This window comes from Bactrocera latifrons, unplaced genomic scaffold (assembly GCF_001853355.1).
Source record: "Bactrocera latifrons isolate USDA-ARS-PBARC rearing strain unplaced genomic scaffold, ASM185335v1 scaffold_69, whole genome shotgun sequence".
Lineage (NCBI taxonomy): Eukaryota > Metazoa > Arthropoda > Insecta > Diptera > Tephritidae > Bactrocera > Bactrocera latifrons.
Window position 1 is genome coordinate 483,370 of NW_017537367.1, and position 23,223 is coordinate 506,592.

General features: G+C 37.0%; 5 protein-coding genes across 8 annotated transcripts in view; 4 read left to right on the plus strand and 1 right to left on the minus strand.

Annotated features, from left to right (window-relative positions):
- The first annotated feature begins 7,105 nt into the window (after positions 1–7,105).
- Positions 7,106–8,255, plus strand: LOC108975723. The gene is made up of 2 exons (XM_018944419.1): positions 7,106–8,126; positions 8,203–8,255. Exons 1-2 carry the CDS (start codon positions 7,152–7,154, stop codon positions 8,218–8,220), a joined length of 993 nt encoding a protein of 330 aa, XP_018799964.1. The 5' UTR covers positions 7,106–7,151; the 3' UTR covers positions 8,221–8,255.
- Positions 8,256–8,661: 406 nt separating this feature from the next.
- Positions 8,662–10,063, plus strand: LOC108975722. The gene is made up of 2 exons (XM_018944418.1): positions 8,662–9,071; positions 9,133–10,063. The coding sequence occupies exons 1-2, from the start codon at positions 8,692–8,694 to the stop codon at positions 9,968–9,970; spliced, it is 1,218 nt and encodes a 405-aa protein (XP_018799963.1). The 5' UTR covers positions 8,662–8,691; the 3' UTR covers positions 9,971–10,063.
- On the plus strand, positions 10,063–10,943 carry LOC108975724 (uncharacterized protein C6orf203 homolog). Its single transcript, XM_018944420.1, has 3 exons — positions 10,063–10,456; positions 10,513–10,585; positions 10,647–10,943. The coding sequence occupies exons 1-3, from the start codon at positions 10,122–10,124 to the stop codon at positions 10,848–10,850; spliced, it is 612 nt and encodes a 203-aa protein (XP_018799965.1). The 5' UTR covers positions 10,063–10,121; the 3' UTR covers positions 10,851–10,943.
- Positions 10,944–11,331: 388 nt separating this feature from the next.
- LOC108975721 (116 kDa U5 small nuclear ribonucleoprotein component) lies at positions 11,332–14,868 on the plus strand. 3 transcript variants are annotated; one of them, XM_018944416.1, is made up of 7 exons: positions 11,332–11,342; positions 11,560–11,706; positions 11,761–12,429; positions 12,490–12,581; positions 12,638–12,829; positions 12,889–14,391; positions 14,449–14,868. In XM_018944416.1, exons 2-7 carry the CDS (start codon positions 11,593–11,595, stop codon positions 14,804–14,806), a joined length of 2,928 nt encoding a protein of 975 aa, XP_018799961.1. In that variant the 5' UTR covers positions 11,332–11,342; positions 11,560–11,592; the 3' UTR covers positions 14,807–14,868. The 3 variants fall into 3 exon arrangements, with proteins under 3 accessions (XP_018799961.1, XP_018799959.1, XP_018799960.1); XM_018944414.1 differs by lacking the exon at positions 11,332–11,342 and adding an exon at positions 11,375–11,414 and having other exon boundaries at positions 11,551–11,706; XM_018944415.1 differs by lacking the exon at positions 11,332–11,342 and adding an exon at positions 11,377–11,414.
- Positions 14,869–16,851: 1,983 nt separating this feature from the next.
- LOC108975728 (tubulin beta chain) overlaps positions 16,852–23,223 on the minus strand; it is a 116,123-nt gene continuing 109,751 nt past the window's right edge. For both annotated transcript variants that reach the window (XM_018944426.1, XM_018944425.1), the window contains exons 6-7: positions 17,551–17,873; positions 16,852–17,155 (exon numbers count right to left, since the gene is read on the minus strand). In XM_018944426.1, the coding sequence (XP_018799971.1) occupies positions 17,063–17,155; positions 17,551–17,873 (416 nt within the window). In that variant the 3' untranslated portion in view covers positions 16,852–17,062. The remainder of the gene's footprint in view (positions 17,156–17,550; positions 17,874–23,223) is intronic.

Sequence of the window (23,223 nt, forward strand, 5' to 3'; positions counted from 1 at the left end):
AATGTCGCCAGTTTCTAGACCAAAGTTGGACTCAATAGATGAACGATCAGAGACTTGGCCAATAGTTGAAAGAGATAATCTTCAAAAAATAAATGCCAAAGAACGTTCCTTCGAATGATAACAAATATTCTTAACCCCGCTGTTAGGTTAAAAAAAACTTACGATCCTTAGGTTAGAGGACCATTTGGTCCATACTGCACTTTTCATACAAAATAACAATTTAATCTTAGTCTTTATATTTTGTTTGGTTCAATACTTGCTAAATATTATCATTTTATTATTTACTCAACTCTGGTAAAATAAAAACTAGGCGAGGGGTTCCCCCGTTTTGCATTTTCCTTTACTCAACATAGCTAGTGCAAAAAATAATTGCGGGATTCCCCCTTTTGGCTTTTTGTAGTAGAGAATCACGAATTTTTATGCGAATTTGTTCAGTTTGCGTGTTGATTTCGAGAGTTCGGACGCGTTTACTTATGAAATGGCGCACATGAATGTAGACGAGATACGAGAAGTGCTCTATGCAGAAAGTGAATCGGATATCTCAGATATTGATTATAATTCGGAGAATTATGAAACAAATGAATCTGAAATAGATAGTGAACCGGAACCACTCTTAACTCCAAGTGGTTCTGTTGATTCCTTACTTATTGCTAAAAACAAGATGGTATGGAGTGCCACATACTTACCTCACCATATTGGATCTGCGGTTGAGAATATTATCTCAACACAACCAGGACCAACTTGATTTGCAGTGTCCAGATGCCATGACATTGTCTCAGCTTTTTTGTTGTTTTTCCGCCTCCAATAGAAAAAATTGTGATAGAAAATACTAATAAGTACGGCAGAGTCAAGTTCGATGACAAATGGGGCGATATTGATGATGACATATTGCGCACATATATATGTAGCTGTGCTTATTAATATAAACTTACTCAATGACTGCGGCAAAAATGAAGATGTTCATGGTTTATTTGATACAAAATTTGGTCGCTCAATTTTCCGATCAATTATGTCTGAAAATCAATTCCACAAGATTACTAGTGCGCTTCGTTTCGATGATGTTTTGAGTCAACAATAAACGCGTAGTAGCGATAAATTTGCTCCTATTCGTGACTTGTGGGACCGTTGGCAACAAATGTTCTACAACTGCCATGAAAATGTCACGGTTGATGAGCAACTTGTTGCATTCAGGGGGCGATGTTTTTTTCGACAGTTTATGCCATCAAAACCAGCAAAATATGGTTTGAAGTTTTGGTTATCCATGGACTCAAAGTCCGGCTACCTATGGAAAATACAGCCATACCTTGGTAAACCTAGAAATGCTAAGCCCGAAAAGAATCAAGGAGAACGCGTTGCATTCGACTTGAACGAAGGTTTGAAAGGGCAAAATATAACAGCTGACAATTTTTTTCCACATTTGAGTTGGTAAAAAAACTTCATGAGAGAAAACTTACATATGTGGGAACGGTTCGCAAAAATAAAACTTTCATTCCTCCGAAATTGCATTCAATGACAATGCGACATTAGTATCATACATCAGTCACAAAAACAAAGCAACTATATTGATTAGTACAATGCACAAGAAAGACAAAGTTGATGAGAGTGGGCCGAAGAAAAAACCAGAGAATGTTTCTTATTACAATGCAACAAAAGGTTTACTACAAATAGTTTTTTGCCTGCCAATAATTTTTTATGTTTCATATCTTTAGGTGGCGTTGATACTGCTGATCAAATGACGAAACGCAAAACAAATCGGTGGCCAAACATTGTATTTGCAAATATATTAGATATATCCGCTTTGAATGCGTACATAATTTTTTCCGAAATCGATGTCTCATGGACTCCAGCTGATCGGAATCGGAGGAGACCAAATTTTTTGCGGCAACTTGCACTTGCTTTGGCTGAGCCACATATGATGAAACGCACTAAATTACCTCAACAACAATTTTCAGCGCTGTTATTGAGAGAAATGCGAACATCTTCCACAGCACCAGTGGCCTGCTCTAAAAATGCTTCTAGTTCAGGAGCTGGAAAGCGAGGAATTTGTAGTTGCTGCAAGTCTAAGTCTGATGTCAAATGCTCCATTTGCAGTGCGTGTATTTGCAAAACCAACCGAAAAACATTTGCTCATCATGAAGTGCCAAACAATATCGAACAAACTAATAAATACTTATTTTTGGAAAATTAATGTAAAGAAAATCAAAGAAAATATAATATGGACCAAATGGTCCCTTAACCTAAGATTCGTAGTTTTCAATTTTTCTTAGTCCAGTTTTAAGTCAGAGAATTAAATTTTCGCACATAATATTTTTTTATAAAAAGACCACCTGAGCTGAAAAATTTAGACAGTATATATCACCGTTCCAAAGTTACAAAGAAAACATAAAAAAATTGGACCAAATGGTCTTAACCTAACAGCAGGGTTAATTAAATTAGAAGTTTCTATATATTTTCTTTAAAAAGTTGGGAACCTTTAGTTTTGAAAAAATACTTTCCATCCTTCGTTTTTCAAGTCAAGCGCACTACAAAATGAGCAGAGGGACGAAACTGTCGTAGCCTTGTACTCGTATTTTTCCACATTTTTAGTCAAAAACTTCGTTGATAATACCTTCGAAGTAAATACGTATTTCAACAGTGAGTCATAGCAAAATAATTAAGGAAACGAATTCGAGAATAGTTTCAAACTAAAACAACATGATATAAAGATGATATGTTAAAAATTGTAATGGTAAAACAAATTAACGTAATAGATTCGCAAAAACACTTAAATATAAGTTCTTGATGTAATTTTTTGAAACGATGAGAATATTTTTTCATATATAAAATCTACTACATACAAGTATAAAATGTTTGAAGATATTAGAAGAAGACCATTTTACCTTGACTTATGGAAAAACTACAAACCTTATAGGGGGAAATTTACAGGTCAAAGTTGTATTTAATAAAAAAGTCTTCTACTTTTTTCAAATAACAATTTTTTTCCTTCCTGAAACTTGTTTAAGCTAACCTTTTTATGTCCCAAATACGCTGTATTTTTTTAAGGTTAAATATTAATTTTTGTACTTTAATTTGACTTAATTTACGAATAGGACCCTAATTTTTGTTGGAAAACTTTCTCATAAAAATATCCGTTTTTTTTAAGAAAAGTGGGTTAGCTTATTAATAGTCGAAATATCTAATTTCTGATGGTATAAAAATATGTATATTATATATGATAATTTCTCTCTGAAAGAGGAAACCAAGCTCACTAAACGATTTTTGTTTTTTTTTTTCACATAGTCGCCCTATTCAATGTACGGAGCAGTTTCTAAAATTGTCGACCGTGGTCTCTGTCAAACAAATTGGAATTATTTTTCGGTTTCTCGAAACAAAAAAAGGCTTAATGGTTTTTTCTCAATATTTATTGCAAAAACAATTATTTTATATAAAAATAAATTTATATAGTACACTATACAATAAAAAAAGTGAATGATAAGTTTTAAAACGGTAACATAGCAACGAGTATGAGTTTTCTTTTAAAATATCGGCCAAAATATTATTCAATAGTTTTAGTACCATTTTTTTACATTTTTATAAATATTTAACGCTGCAAATTAAAATGCGTGTGCTATCAAATAAGTTTTCTGTGAGCTTCAAAACGTTGCATGTTCTTGCTATGAACAGCAAAAATTGCGTTTGACTGCAAAACCTTCGATTCCGAAGATTTGAATAAAATTAATGTTGACAGGAAATATTTGGAGTATGCACACAAAATGTGTTTTATGTATTTATACTAAGAAGATACCTGTACACCATTGGCTTTAAAATATTTTAATGCACTTACTGGCCACAGAACAGTTTTGTGACCAGCCAGGGAGGGGAGCAACGCTACATGCAGTTCATTTCAATGCTCTTTATAGTGTGAATTTTACGGAATTATTTAAAAGACTCACCTTCTTTCCAGTTTATGCTTAAATCCTTCTTAAGAGGCAGCCGTGAATACACAAATTACTAAATAGGTTTTTTCTAACTTCACACAAAAAATCACTAAGACCAACTTTTAGTGCGCAGAGCGCTTAAACAAAATGCATGAGCGTGTAGATTGACCGAGCAATTAATAAACAGCAAGCAATATATACATATTTTCACTTAAAACACGCACACCATTCACATTTAATACTTAACACTTTATTTCTAATGGTATTTTATGTAAAAAAATACACTTTTCACAAATTTTTCAAGAGCTCATAGGAAACTGACATGCGCCATTTGAGATGGCGACGGAAACTGGAGATAAGTACAAAGAAACACAGAGTTGCATTTATATCACAAAATAATTTTAAAGTTTAGTTTAGTAAAATGTTTAATATATTTAAAAGCATAAAAGATAGTAATTAGTGAATATATATAAATATTTAATTAGAAACTGATAATATTTTATTTGATAAAGAATTATGTTTAGGAACAGCAACGTAATAGCCCGCTCCAATAGATGGCACAATATTCCATAGAAGATAAAGTGCACAAAAAATAAGTGATGCCAGATCGCCTTTTACTTGAGTATAAAACTATTAACAATACAAATCTACATATTTGTTTCTTTTTCATTTTCAGTTGTGTTGAAAACTTTTTCCTCATATCTATATATAATGTAAATAAAATTAGCACTACTATGTTTCTCATAATATGATCGAATAATAAAATAGATCAAAAAAGGGAGGTCAAAAAAGAGGCGGGTCCCAAAGCCAGTGCGCAACCCTAGGGAGAGATGATTCCTTCTTTTGACTATTAATGACCAAATTTAACAAGTCACTCATTATTCCCGTCTTGCTTTATGGTGCAGAAGCATGGACGATGACAACATCTGATCATTCTGCATTACGAGTTCGAGAGAAAAGTTCTGCGGAAGATGTATGGTCTTTTCCGTATTGGCACCGCCGAAAATCGCAGATATACATACGATGACATTGACATAATTCAGCGAATTAAGAGACCGCGGAGACTTAGCGTTGGCTAAGTCATATCGTCCGGTTGAAGCATTCCGGCTCTGAGAGTATTCGACGCAGTAGCCGCCGAAGGAAGCATATGAAGAGGAAGACCTACACTCCATTGAAAAGATCAGGTGAAGATGGACATGCCTACATTTGAAATCTCCAATTGGGACCAAACAGCGTAAACCTAAACCTACGTAAGCGTTGTCTACGCCTATAAAAAAGAAGAATAAAATAGATTCCGCGCACTAAAATTATTTACTTATTATTTTCACATATTATATTCATTATTATTATTCATTCTACTGCACTTTAATTTTAATTATAAACATTTAATTTAGCGAAACATTTTTGTATGCAGCTTTTTAATTTCGTTATACTTGCATCTCTGTGTGCCTTAACGAATACAATTATATTTTTAACATATTGGCAAGTTTTTTCCTTCTTCCTTGCCCAGTTTCCGCCGCCATTTCAAACGTCGCGCATTAGTTTCCGATTCGTGAGTGAAAAATTGTGATTTTAAATATGAAAATGGAAAAAGTATAGCGTTGAAAGTAAATTAATTCTGTAGTGAGAGGTTTCGGCAAATACTATTTGTTCGAACAGTTGTATTTATAATACATTAACCACAATTTTCTCAATTAGAGTTGCTAGGAGTACTTCGTGCTAGTGCTTGCAAGCATGTGAATGTGTTATAATAACATAAGCAGCTGAAGGCATTGATAAACTTATGTGGGATAATTAAAGTTAAATATTTGAAAAGTAAGTTGAAGAAATCTTTGAATTAATTTGAAATTAGAAATGTATAAGTACACCTATTTTTAACACTAGTGTATACTATACATATGTACATTACGGGCAGCCGCACATCTCCCATAATTGGACAAATGTCATGAACACAACGTTTTGATTATTATTTTCATACAAACCCAACTATTATAACCGGACATGAGTACGTTTCAATAATTGGTAGCGGACATTATTTAGGTAAGTAATATATCATTCAAAATGTCTTGGATAAACGTACAAAACTTCATAACATGTGTAAAGAAATTTGTGCACAATTTGTAGTTCCCGTTTTTTTTTTTTTTTAATTCTTACTATTAGTTTGTGAGGTTGGCAGTTTTTTTAAGAGCAGTACGTAACACGAACGCAGCAAACAAATTGTCTTGCGCTAGCTGGATCGCGATGACTCAACGGAAATTAATGGGTTGTCATTCACTCCTCCTGTCTGACAATGGCTTGTATTTATAATATTAGTTCAGTAGAAACATAGTTCTCTTAAACACTCGTTTTACCCACGCCTCTATGTGTATGTATGTATGTATGTATGTATAGTATATGGTCAGCTCTCTTAGCCAGATCAAAACACTGCGACGATTTCTCATGTTTTGATCATCTGAAACACAAAATCCCAATTTATTCTCAAAGAGTGAATGGTTATCGTCCCTATTAGAATCATGAAAAAATCTTGATAAAGAAAAAGATTTTTTTTTTTTGTTAACTTTTTGTACATAGATTTTGTCACAACATTGTCAATAAAATATAAAACATGATTAATCTTGTATGGACGTTTCACGTACTTTTTAAGAATAAATTGGGTTTACATATGTGTTTCAGATGATCCAAACATGAGAAATCGTGTCCGCCAGTGAAAAAACGCATCTCATTCACCCAGCCATTTCTCCGACAGAAAAAATTGAGGAAAAACTTCGAAAAAAGTTGTTTATACACTCCACGATATACCTCATGATATGTGAAAAAAGTTCAATTGTGGAATGAAAATTTCTATGAAAAAAAAATGTCAAAAAACAGGCCAGATTACCCTACTGATCCCTTAGCATTCGATACGATCATTAACTTGGCAGACATCCAGACAATAATGAAAATTTGCAACGGCGAATTCTTAAGCTACAGCTAAAATAAAGGCTACAACAACATACAGAAGTATACATACATATTTTTTAAGGAAGAGCTCTTTTGCTCTAATGGATTTTAGGTATGTAAACTAATATGTGTAGTTATGCCAGGTAAGTTTCGAAGAAGACTATGGCAAACACAGATAATGGAAAACTGCGTGTACACGCAGGTACACATATACTCTCATCTTTTTAATATCCTCCTCTGCATTCGGGTGACAATTTTTTGCCGTCTCAGTGCAATTTCATACTTCAAATCACAATGAGGTTCGTTTTGATTTTCGCGATTTGTGCGACAATTCTCAGATTCAGATTTGTTTATAGTGCTATAAATATTGTAGAGTATGTGAGAAAACATAAGCCAACAAATTGCAGCGAATCACTATATCAAATAGTTAGCTATCCGCCTTATAACTCACGGAATTTACAAAACCCTGCCACAATATCACGAGCCGAATTCGTAGTTTTAGTAAAAGAAAGCCTGCGAAATTACAAAACGCCTGTACTAAAAAAATATGCACCGTATACACCTTTGAGAAAGAAGAATGTTACAACAATAAAGTCTGACATAACATTTACAACTGAGGTAACCACGAAGACGCCCGGCATTGCTGTGGTAACCACCAAGGATACGCAATTTACAGAGGTATCAACGATAACCTCAGAAACTACAGAAGTTTCGGATACAACATCGGTAGTGGAAACCACAGAGGAAGCTATCTCTCAGCACACTGATGTGACTGAGTCAACAACAACAGAAACATTTCCAACTGAAACCACACTAGACGATAGGACCACTGATAGTTGGGCAACAACACAAAATGAATTGACCACACCAACAATGTTTGAGGATTCTACAACTGAGACGGCCAATGCAATTACGGTAAATATGAAGGACTGGTTCACGGAGAATGATAGTGAGGGGAGCATTACAACAAAACAAGATATTATTACAACCGATGCAACTATTTCGACAACTTCAAGTATTTATGGCGAAACGGAAACTGAATCAACGCCAACTTTGGAGGATTATTCAACTGAGGTGGCTGATGCATTAACTTTGTATTTGTTGGTGACATCCACCCAAAATCCAAGTGGGGAAACAATTACAACAAATGCTTATGAGATAACAGCAACTGAAACAATGCCAACAGAGGAGACTGTCTCCACAGAAGAAACTACCACAGAGAAAGCTAATGAATCAACGACAGCTATGGAAACGACAACCTCCAACTGGGCAAGTACTGAAAGCGGAGAAGAAACAACCAATACAGACAAATTATCAGAAATTATTGAAAACATGTTTAATACAGAAACGACAAGTTTTATAACGGTAAGGTCAACAAATGCGTGGGATGTCGAAGATACTACAAGAATATCTTCTGAGTTCGATAGCACCACTGTAGTTTGTTGTAGTAACGACGAAACTTCTACAGAAATATACGAAAGTGCCGAAACTACAACAACAGTGGACACAGCATCACCCTTTTTGACAACAGAAAATACGATTGAACCAAGCACATCATTATTTATACCAGAAAAACTTTCAAATACTAAAGAAGCAAATATTGATAGTACTTGGAGCCCTACTGAAACATCTGAAAACACAGAAACATCAATAATGGACGCTGAAAATGCAACAATTACAGATCATATTAATAATAATAGTAATATAGCCGTTGAGGTTAAGGACATAATAAAAACCCCCGTGAGATATACTTACGATACTGACGTGATGCCTACATTAGATGAATATTAATTTTACTTTTAATAAGTAGTTTAGTTAATAATTTTAAATAAATATGAAAAAACCTAGAATATATGCAGTTATTGCGTATCTTTTGATCATTTTAATATATGTAATACCAATACTTGACAAAATTTTAAACGAGTTGTTTAGTTTAAGACTAAAAGCGATATTATTGTCTTATTTATCGATTACTCCAAATACTTTATTCTCTACAACATGCAGCCCTGCATATTCAATTGATCAGCTGTGTTTTGCTTTTGCCCGCATTAATAAATTTCCGAATTTAATTCTCATCTCTCAAAATTTAGCTAATAACGTTTTTATTCAATACAAAGGTGAAAAAATGAGTACAAACACGAATAAACAGAATGGAAAGCGAAAGGGTTTGCCAAAATTGAAAACAATTCTGGCAAATCCATTCCAGGAGAAATGGTAAGTAAATAATTTGTATGGCTTACTACGTTCTCCATTTTGAATTCAATTTCTGTTTTAGTCCTTCACTCAAAGATGACGAATTACAAGAATTAGTCAATTTACTAAAGGAGGTTATCAGCAAAAGTGGCCTAGAGCCTCAACCATTTGTTACATCAAGGCATATTCACTTGGGCTTGGAAAGCAGTCTGCGCGCCATTAATAATTTTAAATGCTCCTGCGTTCTGATATCACGTAGTATACAACCACGAATTTTGGTCAGATTAATAGCACGGAATGTTGAAGCAAAAAATGCAACAGTTCCTGTTTTTGTGCAAAATCAATTGGAGAATGTCACCAAAAATGTCTTTGGTATTAAAGCATTGTGTGTGGTATTTCCCACAGTTGATGAAATGAAAGAAACTAACATGGATGATTCGATTATACAGTGGATTACAGCACACACAAAGCAACTAAAGCCAGAAACTGTAAAAAAACCAAAAAATAAAAAAATACAAAGGAAAATTCCAGCAATTGAAGATTGTAAGCAGCCGCCTGTGGTTGATGTTCAAACACAAGAAATTAAAAATATTACTAAAAGCAATGACGGCTTTATTTCATTTACTGAAGGAAAGGAAGTTGCTAAAGCTGACTCAATAGAGTATGAAAAACATTTGTTTGCAGTTTTAAACAAAGTAGCTGAACGTGTTGGAAAGCACGCAACTACAGAACAATATGACGAAATGAAAGCTGCTGACACTACACAACAAATGGAGGAAAAACGTGTTGATACATTTAGCGATTCAGATGATTTCCTGCCAGATATTTATCAACCACTTACTGTACATAAAATACAACCTAATCCGAATAGGAAACCTAAAAAGAAAATACAAAAAAAGAATAAACAAAATAAAAACTAATTTTTTTGCAACAATTTTTAAGTTAAATATTTCGTATGGTAGCTTTCTCACTCAGCTGTTTAAGTGAGGTTATGCCGTTTTTTTTGGTTATGCTTTACGGTTTATTTTCGCAACATTGCGTCTGTCAACGTTTAGTTCTTTTAGAATTAAAATGTTAAAATTACGACATCTAAAAAATTTCAATAGAATAAATAACGCGTTGCAGACGCCGTCTGTGCGGCGGAATTTTACTATTTATCAAAAGACCACTGATATTACCAATAACTTATGTAGCAGTCAACAGCTACAGTTGTGTCGACAAGTTCATATAGGAGATGTCCTCCACAAGTATAATAAAAACTCCAAACAACAAGATGACGACGAAGATAGTGACGATGAGAGGACTGCTGAGTTTAAGGATGAACGCGATTCTAAAGTATTGAAGACTAGTGTAAACTCCCTACGCGCGGACTTGGTACTGAAAGCGGGCTTGGGAATGGCTAGGAAGTAAATGTTTACACGAAACAACAAACGATAGACTCTCATTGCTTTTATCATTGCAGCAAAGTAGAGACTATTTTCTATGAGAGCAAAGTACGAGTGAATGGGAAAAAAATTAACAAGAAAAGCGTTCAGGTATAGCATCACTAATTATGTTTTTTAATCAGATTCTAAAATATTTATCCCATGAACGTAGCTCCATGTAGGAGATGAGGTCGACGTAGTGCGTGGTTTTAGTCAGGCAAATCCAACACATTTGGTGATATCTCGTGTAGTTGTACTCGACGTCAATGAGCGTGATGAAGGATACAGTGTACAGTTGAGACGCTACAAATCTTTGCTAATAGAAAATTATTCTGGTCCTAATGCCTTCAAATCGTCAGAGAGTGTGCAGCATTGATAATAATGTTATAAATTAAAGTTGAAATATTACGTTAAGTAAATGAAAGGTTAGCAAAAATATATAATAACCTGTGTACATAAATAATTCTCAGTTCCTTGATATTTTTAATTACGCTTAACTGTGTATCATATTAACATTATTTAGCTTAAATATTTGAGTTAATATAATTAATTAATTAAATGTTTGAAAGAACTGAAAAGTACAATTTTATTATCATCTGATGCGAAGGCAAATCGTCATTACGGAGACTATGAAATATTACTTTAGATGTACCATATACATTTTCATATGCCATTATTTTTCACTTGAATGAACGCCTTTGACGATTATTCGACTTTTTATTCGCAATCATCGTCCGTGTATTTACACCTTTAGATTTAGGGTTGCTGTGTTCAACTAACATTTGAAAAAATGCTTTGAATAATACAAATACAACGCTGTAAACAGCCGGTATTCTTTGCTTAAAGTTTGGGAAACGCGCAAAGTAAAGTAAATTTTACACATCGTGAGCTAAAATATAATATTTACTTTAAACAATATTTAAAACGACAGATTTGAATTGTAAGTAACATCCCATTTTTAATGTCAATGAAAAATAGGGCTATTATGTTTTAATACATGTTTTTCTGATTGTGAAAGTTAATGTGAACAAGTGTTGATGATTGTAAACGTTTATGAATAAATTTCACTAAAATAGTTGTTGCAGAAGTGTAAAATATCAAATTCTTGAAACGTTAATATGGATGCGGATTTGTATGATGAGTTCGGCAACTACATTGGACCCGAGTTAGACAGTGATGAAGATGATGACCAAAGCATTTACGGGCAACAAGAACCGCAGGACGAACAAGACGTAAGTGCATTAATGGTCTTAGGGTCAAAGTATTAATCCAATGAAACAAAATAGGAGGATGCTATGGATGAAGAGGAGGAGCACCAAGATGACGAAGATAAAGAAGTGACGGCGGTTGTATTGCATGAAGACAAACGTTATTATCCCACAGCCATCGAAGTGTATGGGCCTGACGTGGAAACTATTGTTCAAGAGGAAGATGCGCAACCACTCGATAAGCCACTTATTGAACCCATTAAGAAACTAAAATTTCAAATTAAAGAACAAGAACTTCCTGAAACTACGTATAACATGGAATTCATGGCAGATTTGATGGACACGCCACCATTAATACGAAACGTCGCACTAGTGGGGCATCTACATCACGGAAAAACAACATTTGTAGATTGTCTAATACGTCAGACCCATCCACAATTCGAACAAGCTGAAGAGCGCACACTTCGCTACACTGATACATTATTTACCGAGCAGGAGCGAGGTTGTAGTATCAAGGCGACACCAGTGACTTTAGTTTTGCAGGATGTAAAGCAAAAAAGCTTTCTGATGAATGTTTTTGATACGCCCGGTCATGTGAATTTTTCGGATGAAGTGACGGCAGCCATGCGTATGTGCGATGGTGTTGTGTTGTTTGTAGATGCAGCCGAAGGTGTAATGCTGAATACTGAACGCTTGCTGAAGCACGCAGTGCAAGAGAAAATGGCAATAACTGTTTGCATTAATAAGGTTAGTTTTGGGTATGACATACAATTCTGTTGCTATTGTTAAATACTCTATTTGCTTTAGATTGATCGTTTGGTTTTGGAGTTGAAATTACCACCACAGGATGCGTATTTCAAGCTCAAACATATTGTGGAAGAAATAAATGCGTTGTTGAGGTATGTAAGCGTTTAGAATTTTTTGTATATACGAAGCTAATGTCAATTGATTCCAGCACTTATGGCAGTGGCAACGACAATTTGTTAGTTTCACCGGCTTTGGGCAATGTGTGTTTCGCTAGTTCGCTGTATGGTTTTTGTTTTACTTTGAAATCCTTCGCAAAACTTTATGCGGACACTTATAATGGCGTTAATTACGTAGAATTCGCCAAGCGTTTGTGGGGTGATATGTATTTCCACAGTAAATCGTAAGTTTAAATATAATTTGCTGATTAGTCCAAGCTAACAATTACATTCTCTCTCACAGTCGTAAGTTTACTAAAAAGCCACCGCATAACTCAGCACAACGTAGTTTTGTCGAATTTATTTTGGAACCTATGTATAAGGTTATTGCCCAAGTCGTTGGCGATGTTGATACTACACTCTCCGATACATTGGCTGAGCTGAATATTCGTATCACTAAGGAGGAAATGAAATCGAATATACGCCCACTTTTACGTCTGGTTTGCAATCGTTTTATGGGTGATTTCAATGGCTTTGTTGATATGTGTGTGGAGCACATTAGTTCGCCACTGGATAACGCTAAACGTAAGGTGGATCACATATATACTGGACCGAAAGAAGGCGAAATTTATAAAGATATGATGGAATGCAATCAAAATGGCACATTAATGGTGCACAGCGCTAAAATGTATCCCACGGACGACTGCACATTTTTCCAAGTTATGGCGCGTGTAATTTCTGGCACGTTGCACGCAGGTCAGGAAGTGCGGGTGCTGGGTGAAAATTACACGCTGCAAGATGAAGAAGACTCTCGAGTTTTGCAAGTAGGTCGACTGTGGGTATACGAAGCACGTTACAAAGTGGAGTTAAATCGTGTACCGGCTGGCAATTGGGTACTAATTGAGGGCATTGATCAGTGCATTGTTAAGACATCCACTATTGTGGACATAAATGCGCCTGAAGACTTGTACATTTTCCGACCGTTGAAATTCAATACACAGAGTATAATAAAAATCGCCGTGGAACCAGTAAATCCTTCGGAGTTGCCGAAAATGTTGGATGGCTTACGTAAAGCTAATAAATCATATCCGTTGTTATCGACACGTGTAGAGGAATCCGGAGAACATGTCATACTTGGCACTGGCGAACTTTATTTGGATTGTGTGATGCATGATTTGCGTAAAATGTATTCGGAAATTGACATCAAAGTTGCTGATCCTGTGGTAGCATTCTGCGAGACTGTGGTAGAGACCAGTTCGCTGAAATGTTTCGCTGAGACACCAAATAAGAAGAACAAGATCACCATGATTTCCGAGCCGTTGGAAAAAGGGCTCGCGGAGGATATCGAAAATGAAGTAGTGTCAATTAATTGGAATAAAAAACGACTCGGCGAGTTCTTCCAAGTAAATTATGATTGGGATTTGCTGGCGGCACGTTCAATATGGGCGTTCGGACCAGATGCAACTGGACCAAACATTCTGGTCGATGATACACTGCCATCCGAAGTAGATAAGAATTTACTTACCTCGGTTAAGGACTCTATAGTACAAGGTTTCCAATGGGGTACGCGTGAGGGACCGCTTTGCGAGGAGCCCATACGTAATGTGAAATTCAAAATATTGGACGCTGTGATAGCTGGCGAAGCCTTGCATCGTGGTGGTGGTCAGGTCATACCCACAGCACGTCGTGTTGCATATTCCGCTTTCCTCATGGCCACGCCGCGTCTAATGGAACCATATTTGTTCGTAGAAGTACAAGCGCCAGCCGATTGTGTGTCGGCTGTGTATACAGTTTTAGCTCGAAGAAGGTTAGCTATCGAGTAAATCTGGAAGTTTATTCAAAAATAATATAATTTATCTTTCAGAGGTCATGTAACACAAGATGCTCCAGTTTCTGGTTCACCCCTCTACACCATCAAAGCATTTATACCAGCCATTGACTCGTTCGGTTTCGAGACCGATTTACGTACACATACACAGGGACAGGCCTTTTGCTTGTCCGTGTTTCATCATTGGCAGATTGTACCAGGTGATCCGTTGGATAAGTCTATAGTGATAAGACCATTAGAGCCGCAACAAGCTTCGCACCTGGCGCGTGAATTTATGATAAAGACAAGACGTCGCAAGGGCTTGTCAGAAGATGTTTCTATTAACAAATTCTTCGATGATCCTATGTTGTTGGAATTGGCGCGACAAGATGTGCTCCTAAATTATCCGCTATAAAATATATAATTTTGATAAGACATTTCAATAAACTAAATAGCGATTCGTGCTATAAAAATAAACTTTGGAATTGGTTAAGAGTGTTTAAGAGCTTCAAAAAGCTAGTAACATCTTTAGGTAGCTTAAAGCTTCGCAAAGCCTGTTGCACTTTTTAAAGCTTAACCAATAGAATTAAGCAACGGTAGAGTGCGCTGGCCAACAATTGCATGGTGAAGCAATAATTTTTTTTAAGGGTTTTATAAATTCTAACTAATATTTACGGATGGATGATGATTTTATAAAATCATAAATTTTATCTGTTGTCTCAAAATGCTTGCCTTTCATCGGCCTTTTCAGGCAAGGACACAAAAAAAGTCCGGGGGGGGAGGTCAATCGGCTGGGATGCTCCGTCGCAATGTCACGAACCAAAGATTTTGATAAATTGAACTTACAAATCGGCAGAATTTCTGCCGTTACAACAACAACAACATAAATTTCACATCTAGGGAATTAAACGAATACTTAGTCGGCGTTTTGAGTTCACAACTTTGCACACGCGAGTCACATTGTCGGTGTTTGTCGAAGTCGCAGGTCTCCCAGTGCGGTCTTTATCAACGACCTCTTCCCGGTCCTCTAAAAAGACCTGGTGCCTTCTTGCTAAAGCAACATTTGGATAAGTCTCTTGATCATATCAAACGCCTTTGTCGTAGATTTAACGAGTTTCACACAGAATTTAATTGCGTACCTTTGCTCCAGAACACGAAAATGTTTGTCCTGACTCTCCAGGTGCTCGGCGATAACTAACCAGCCGCTCGTTCGTTAAGGAATGACCTTTACCGAATCCAGTGGGTGTTCGCAAGAAAATCAGTCATATTACTTTGGCCGCGGCTATGTCTCAGACGCCCCACCCGTATACTCCAATTTTCGATGACTCGTTCGAGTAACTAGTAACTGGCGAATGACACGCATTATGTTTTACTTCAAGACCTGAATCGATTGTCCTCATAGACTCGATCTTGGTGATCAGACCATCGACTCAAACGCTAAATTATCTGCTCACCGAAGGTTTTTCTCAAAAAATCCATGAATTGATGCGACGTGTGGGATGTGACATCGAATTGTTGAAACCAAATGTCGCCGAGATCATGAGGTTCAATTCCAGGCATCAAATAGTCGATTATCATGGCGCAATAACGGTCGCAATTGGCAGTTACTTTCTCACCGTCATTATTTTTGAGGAAATATAGTGCGAAGTTTCCACCGGCCCAGCAACCACACCAAATGGTTTTTTTTTCTGGATGTAATGGCAGCACTTGAATCTCTTTAGGCTGCTCTTCGACCCAAATGCGGCAATTTTGCTTGTTTACATACCCATTGAGCCAGAGGTCCCATCGCTGAGCAAAATTTGGCTCGAAAACATTATCTAATAATGTATGCTGGGTATCAAGATGGGTGATGCTGTTTCGAATAGTGCGCTCATTATGCCAATTATGTTGACCATAAGTTGAGCAAAGCCCGCAACAAAAAACCTTTACAGAACGTGAATTTTCGTATAAAGTTGAATGATTTGTAACCGTTATTTAGGCGTAAGTCTTTCCATGATGAAATGCCAATTAGTATTGCACAAAAATAACACGACATTGACACGACTCACGCGTCATCTATCAAAAACAGGCTATTGAAAAAAGTATTTCTATTTAGTTCAAAAAAAAAAAAATGTATAGAATCAACTTCGACATCTTACAACAATAGTGTGTAACATTTTTCGGTCAAAACTTTGTTTGGTCCAACACCCAACCAAGTGCGGTACAATATAATTGATTTCCAAATCCGTCACTTTCTGTAACGTATTTTTTAAATTATATTTAACAACTTTCAGTATTTTTTTAAGTACTTTAAGGCTTGACCTCGTAAATATAAAGAATTAGTTTCCTAGTCGGAACTATCAGCTTTTACTATTTCTCCAACTGGCTCTCCAACTGCCCCATTCGGAGTTAAGGAATATCTGTTTAACACCTTAATTTACTAATGTATATTCTCCAAATTGCAGAAAGTAAAAAGCAATATTATTCTTTGTTTGTACAAAATATTTGCAACTTTAGTTTTATTTGTTTTATTATACTAAATGTTTTATGCTTAACAAAACATTATATGCAAATTACATTGTAAGGTGAACAACAGCAAAACTAATTATTGTTCTGAAAACATTACAGTTGGGCGAAAGGTCGATCAACTCCACACACCATTTGATTTCGATATTTTCCACATAGCTGGTCATTAGAGGCCACCATTTTGTATGGCATTATCTTCGTACGCCTCGTGCTCGGCTTGTTCGTCGTCGAATTCAACATCATCCTCGACGCTGGCCTCCTATGGAGTGAAATGAAATGGAAAGAAAAACGAAAAATGAATAACGATTCGACAACATTCCAAAATGATCCAATCTACCTCAAACTGCTACACCTATCAAGGCATTACTAACAACAACTCAAGCAAGTATTGATAGCAGGAATCAGCAACGGTTTTTAATTAAAAGCAATCGATTCCCGTTGCCGGTTATGCCACGTTGTTCATACAACACATACATACAAACAAATGAGCGCGCTTTTACAAACATAAACAACATGCAGGAGTAGCCAACATGCCTATGCATTTCCATTGCCACCAACCACAATCAACATTATGCACTCAGCAACACACATAATCAACAACGAATACTCGAATGGTTTGTCCGTGGGTTGCTGGCAAATACACAAATTTCTTACCTGATACTGTTGATATTCGGAAATCAAATCGTTCATATTCGATTCGGCTTCGGTGAATTCCATTTCGTCCATGCCCTCGCCGGTGTACCAATGCAGGAACGCCTTACGCCGGAACATGGCCGTAAATTGCTCGGATATACGCTTGAAGATCTCCTGTATGGCTGTGGTGTTGCCAATGAATGTGGCGGACATTTTGAGGCCACGCGGTGGTATATCGCAAACAGCTACCTTAACATTATTTGGTATCCATTCAACGAAGTAGCTGCTGTTCTTGCTTTGTATGTTGTACATTTGCATGTCGACCTCCTTCATCGACATTGGGCCTGCGAAATGAAATGAAATGTACGCAATTTGAAGAGTTAGTAGTGGTAAGTGACTAAGAATTTCGTAAATAATCTATTCAAACAGAAATGCTTTAGGGGTACTTTGCTCGCAACATTGAAAACCGAGTTTAGAAAGCGTTTATTAAACTTAATAGTGGAGTTCAAATGAAAGATATACTATCACTTCTAGGTCATGGCGAGGATAGATATGTGTCGGGATTGTATTGAAGAAGGTCCATAAAATGCTTACCTATGCGTAAGCCATCGGGTTCACATATGGTAGTAATTGGTTTGGGTTTAACTAGCTCGGGTTCTAATAAAAAAGAATGTGGCGCTATTTATTTGTTGTTGTAGTGTATATAATTTCTCTAAATAATGTAAGAAAGATGAATTCAAAACCCATCTAATAACATTTCATGACAGTTATGTCATTATAGCTGGTGAGGTCAGCTACGTTAGGTAATCAGGCTGTAATTAGTTAACTTAGGAATGATCGGACTTAGAGAGCTGGGAACGCCAGAACTAAGTATGGATCAAAACGGTAATCGCATATCGGCAAAGCGCCTTGTTGAGGTGGCTAAAATCAATTCCAACCAAAACGTCTGGTCCGTTGAAGATATGACTACCGAGTTGCTTCAATCTTAGTATAGCGAAATCTTGACAGTGGAGGAGAGAGACGTTAGCTTTCATAGGACAGTATTCACTCCTAGGACAGTGTATCACTTCCTTCATTGTGGCGAGAAGAAACTAACTTGCTCTTAATAATTCACTGAACCTCTTAAGTTCCACTATGGACCGAACGAGTGCCGCTATAGTGAAAATGTGGTTGGCTGATGAGACTGAGCTAAGGATCCCTTTCCTGCAAGCTCATCAGTTTTGCTGTTTCCTGCGATTACGATATGATACGCCACCCAAACGACTTCATAATCGTAATAGACCCAGACTTATTTCCAAACACAGATTTTTATGCGATCATAACAACAATTTTGTATTCCTTGGAACAGTGGAATGCACCTTTGATGTAGGATATTGCAAGTTCGATGGGTTTCAAACATTTATTGAGATAAATCAACACTGCAGTTGTAAGCCATATTATGAACGTAAGCACTTAATAAAGCTTTGCTGCTTGTCTACAGCCAAGGGACTCGAAACAGAAGAAGTTTGGCAAAGTGTTTGCATATAAGACTGAGAAAAGTGTTTAAACTCGATATGAATATGTGCCATATACTTGTATTTTCTAAGTTGTTCTCCAGACAGCAATCGCTGGGAGGACCTCCCCTAGTTGTTTTAGAATTTTATCAATCTAAATTAATTAGACTTAGAGGAGGGATGCTCAGGCTGTAGCTTAGTATACTCCGTTTGGGTTCCGACAACATCACTTATACCAAACACAGCATGTTTTATGGACAATATGCAAAATGGTCACATCAAACAGATCGCCTTGCTTTGGCACCGTCGGGGTGGTAGTGGCCCTGTCTCCCTCGAAACTATCGGAATAATCGTTATGCAATCACTCCTAACTGACTTTGGCTCGCATCTGTAAGCTGAAAATTTTGTGAAAAGAGGGCGTGACGCCGCTTTCTAGTAGGTTTAATGTACATATCCCTTAGACCACCAAGGCTATAAAAGGCAAATTTGCGTAGGACAATTATTACAAGAACTATTACCGAAAGTGTGAAAATGGATGAAATCGGATGATAAACCGCTCCCCTGCCAAAATAACAGCACTGTCAAAAACTGCTAAAAGCGCGATATTGGCATGATTGTTATTGATGTGATTGCATTCGGCTCAAGAGTTACATTTTTGATCACACGGCATAAAATTATATTCTGACTGTTGTCCGTGAAAGAAGTGATACACTTTATCAGGATACCAGTTTAAGTTTATACAACCGGAGAATAAATTTGAAATTTAGTATTTGTTTGAAAACAAATCGTATTTGTTGCAGAAATTTGAAAGGAAACTACTTTATTCACCTTATTCTGCAAACTTATCACTATGTTATTATTTACTCTTTTAAAAATGGTTCAACCACAGAAAAATTATAATTTGTTTCTATATAATTATAAGAAGGAAAAAAGTCTCGGGTTCATGAAACCCAGAAGAGAGTAAAATTTCAGAATTTATCTTTTGTGCTGTGTAGAGGGAACAATTTACTATGATAGACAGTGTAAACCTGACTTGTTAAGTGTTTTTAGCAGTACATTCAACTTTTAGACCTAATCCTTCTTTATTGAAACAGCTATAAAGAGCTGTGAAAAGTTTTTTCTATTCTGTTATTTTTTAGAAATCGCTTACATACTTTCCGAACTAGCCTTATGTATATGGCTCCTAATGAAAGATTCTAATATAAGTATGTGCATGTGTCAGAAATGCATAAGTCTAAAACTTGGGGCATAAAACCAGGCAAATGTCAAAGCAAAGGCCGTGGAGAAATCTACAAATACTAAAAAAAAAATATATATATAATACAACCGTATCCCTAATTCCCCAAATATGAAATGTTAAACTGTTGCTAATGTCAGCTTTTACGCTGCCATTTCCGTAGCGTTACTCCGAAAAAGCAAAACAAAAAACAAAAAAAAAAAACAAAAAAGAAATAAGAAAACGCGCAACCAACAATCTGCCGCTTCATTGAATTTTATTTGTGTACCTTTTACGGCGGCTTCTACGTAATTCCTGCGGGATCGCGTTTAATGGCTTGCACAGCGTGCGATTTGTCTACGCTTAGCCTCACTGACTCGGCAACTTGCTCACCTTTGGAAACCTAACACCGTCTCTTCGCTCACCTCTCTGTTTGAGAGTTTGGCTGCCAAAATCCTTAGCTGGGCTCATCTAGGCTAAGCTCTAGTCAGTTGGTCTTAACGTTTGTAAAATTTTCCTAACACGTGGAAAAAGAAACTGTCGCTTTGCGTGGCGCGAATCTCCGAAGCCAACTGAAATGCTTGTTTGTTGCTATTTCATTTTTATTTTCCACACATATTTTGATTAATTATTTTGCTGCGTCTTAACCACATCTGCTGCAACTTTACAGTCGTGTTGTGTTTATGGCCACATACATATTAAATACAGGTGCTGTTGCTTACGAATCGTAGCAAATGAATTCCCCATGAGTTTTTGAATAATACAAATTCCGTTTATTAGTCTGTTTGCATACTTCTAGTTTGATTATTCTCTTTGCTGTGTGTTTTGACAATAATTTACTTCGGCAAAGTTCACTTTAGTTACTCTCAGCGGAATAGCTCGATGGAGGTTTGCTTTTTTAACAGTTGACTGTTTGAATATTTCACGAAGTTTGGAAACAGTTAAATATTTCTTTATACAAATCGGTAATTGGTGTGATTTTTCATGGGCTCAAATTCAGTGTGGAAGTTTTTCTAAAATATCTCCCTTCCGCTTTTTTGCTCTTTATTCAATGCTTTATAAAAAGTTTTACTGTGATCGGATTTAGTTCAAATATGCGGCGGTTTCGTTCGATAAATTAATCTAAACGGCAACTAATACTCTCCTCGTCGAAGCCCCATCCTTCCTTCGAAGAACTCGGACAGTCACTTTTCACAAGATTCTTTTGAGTTCAACTTTACACCAACAAGGGCATACGCCATAGACAGGGAGAGGTGGTAATTACTTGGCGCTACGTCCGGGCTATGTTTGTGGATGCGATAAGACTTCCCATAAGTGCTCTCGTAGCTTCTGACGAGTCATCAACGAAGTGTGTGGTCTGGCGTTGTCCTGGTGAAACACTACGTCCTTCCTGTTGGCAAATTCTGGACACTTCTGATCGAACGCCTGCTGCAAGCGGTCCAGTTGTTCGCAGTAGATAATACATTTAAGCGTCCGTCCAAATGGAGCAGCTATTATAATAGTGGATGATTCCCTTTCAATCCCACCACTGTTTGGGACGATTCACCGGACTTGTCGTATATGATCCATTTTTCGTCGCCAGTCGCCATTAACGCCAGCATATCGCAGGTGGTTATCAAGCTTTTTTGTGTATCTAGCCTTCCGTAGATGGTATAAAATGGTTTGGTGACTAACTGCCATCTTCTGGGCGATGTCACGAGATGCCACATGCCGGTCTAACTCGATGGTTTTCATGAATTGATCGGGTTTCTTCGTCCATGGTGTCGTTTTCACCCGCTCTGAATCGTCGAAACCATTCCTCCATAGTTCGAAGTGATAGGGTACCATCCCATCACCAACCTCACGAAACATTTCTCTAGCGGACTTGCCTTTAACGAAGAAAATCTAGTGAACGTTTCTTCTTTTCCCTATTTGGCGTCAATTCGAAGTACCAAGTGCAGCCAGGTCCTTTTCCACCTGATCTCTCCAACGGAGTGGAAATCTTCTCTGCTTCCACTGGCGGGTACTGGGTGTTCTCCTCCATACGTAGAAAATTACCTAGCCAGCGTAGTCGCTGTCTCTTGATTCGCTGAACTATGTTAATGTCGTCAGATATCTCACGGTTCCATCGACAGCGGTACTCGCTGTTGCCAATGCGCAAAGGAGCATACATTTTCCGCGAAACCTTTCTCTCGAACACTCTTAAAGCCGACTTATTCTCCATGCCACTTCACCATATAGCAGGACGGGAATGATGAAGAACTTGTAGAATTTGGTCCTACTTCGTCGAAAGAGAACTTTACTTTTCAATTGCCAACTCAGTCTGAAGTAGCAGCTGTTGGCAAGAGTGATCGGTCAACCAGGTGTAAAAGTCGCCTCTGCGAAGGCAGAGCTGCAATGATCTCTTCGATTACTATTGCAGTTTCGAAATCAACTGAGGTCTTGTAGTTACCAAAAACTTCACTTTATTTGCTCATCGAAGTGCTGAAGGCAAAAACATGGCATTGCAGTTAGTCTTCATTCCCCGCTGCGTCAAATTTTCGATCAATTTAATCGCTCAACAGAGTCGGTATGATTAGGGACTTTTTCCAGGCTGAGTTGGAGGATTTGTAGACGAACTTTGGTTAGAACAAGACGGCGCTACAGCCGTTATTGCTGATATACGGTCCAAGTTGCAACAAAAAGAGGAATCAAGCAAAACGGCGGAGCTTCTCTTCAATGTTTGATGGGTGGTTTTTGTCAGAATGGAACAAAGACGGAACATTGGAAGGAGGAACAGAAAACACTATCGAACGCAAAAGAAGACCTGAAGAAAACTTAAAGTAATAGTGGTTTGGATACTTTGGAAACTTCAAATCTTGCCTATTAGCCTCATAATCGACGAGCCTCACCTCCCTCCACTCATCTAACCCTTTTCGCCTTAAGGTCGGGTCTTGCTAAAACAGGCTAATTCCCTGCAAAATGTTGATCAAACATTAACCATTTTGCTTTGGAAATTGCTCAGCT

Coding starts and splice junctions, on each gene's coding strand:
- LOC108975723 (XM_018944419.1), top strand. CDS start 7,152: ATGAGGTTCGTTTTGATTTTCGCGATTTGTGCGACAATTCTCAGATTC.
- LOC108975722 (XM_018944418.1), top strand. CDS start 8,692: ATGAAAAAACCTAGAATATATGCAGTTATTGCGTATCTTTTGATCATT. Junction 9,072..9,132: donor AATCCATTCCAGGAGAAATG/GTAAGTAAATAA, acceptor TTTCTGTTTTAG/TCCTTCACTCAAAGATGACG.
- LOC108975724 (XM_018944420.1), top strand. CDS start 10,122: ATGTTAAAATTACGACATCTAAAAAATTTCAATAGAATAAATAACGCG. Junction 10,457..10,512: donor GGCTTGGGAATGGCTAGGAA/GTAAATGTTTAC, acceptor TTATCATTGCAG/CAAAGTAGAGACTATTTTCT. Junction 10,586..10,646: donor TTAACAAGAAAAGCGTTCAG/GTATAGCATCAC, acceptor CCATGAACGTAG/CTCCATGTAGGAGATGAGGT.
- LOC108975721 (XM_018944416.1), top strand. CDS start 11,593: ATGGATGCGGATTTGTATGATGAGTTCGGCAACTACATTGGACCCGAG. Junction 11,707..11,760: donor AACCGCAGGACGAACAAGAC/GTAAGTGCATTA, acceptor GAAACAAAATAG/GAGGATGCTATGGATGAAGA. Junction 12,582..12,637: donor GAAATAAATGCGTTGTTGAG/GTATGTAAGCGT, acceptor AATTGATTCCAG/CACTTATGGCAGTGGCAACG.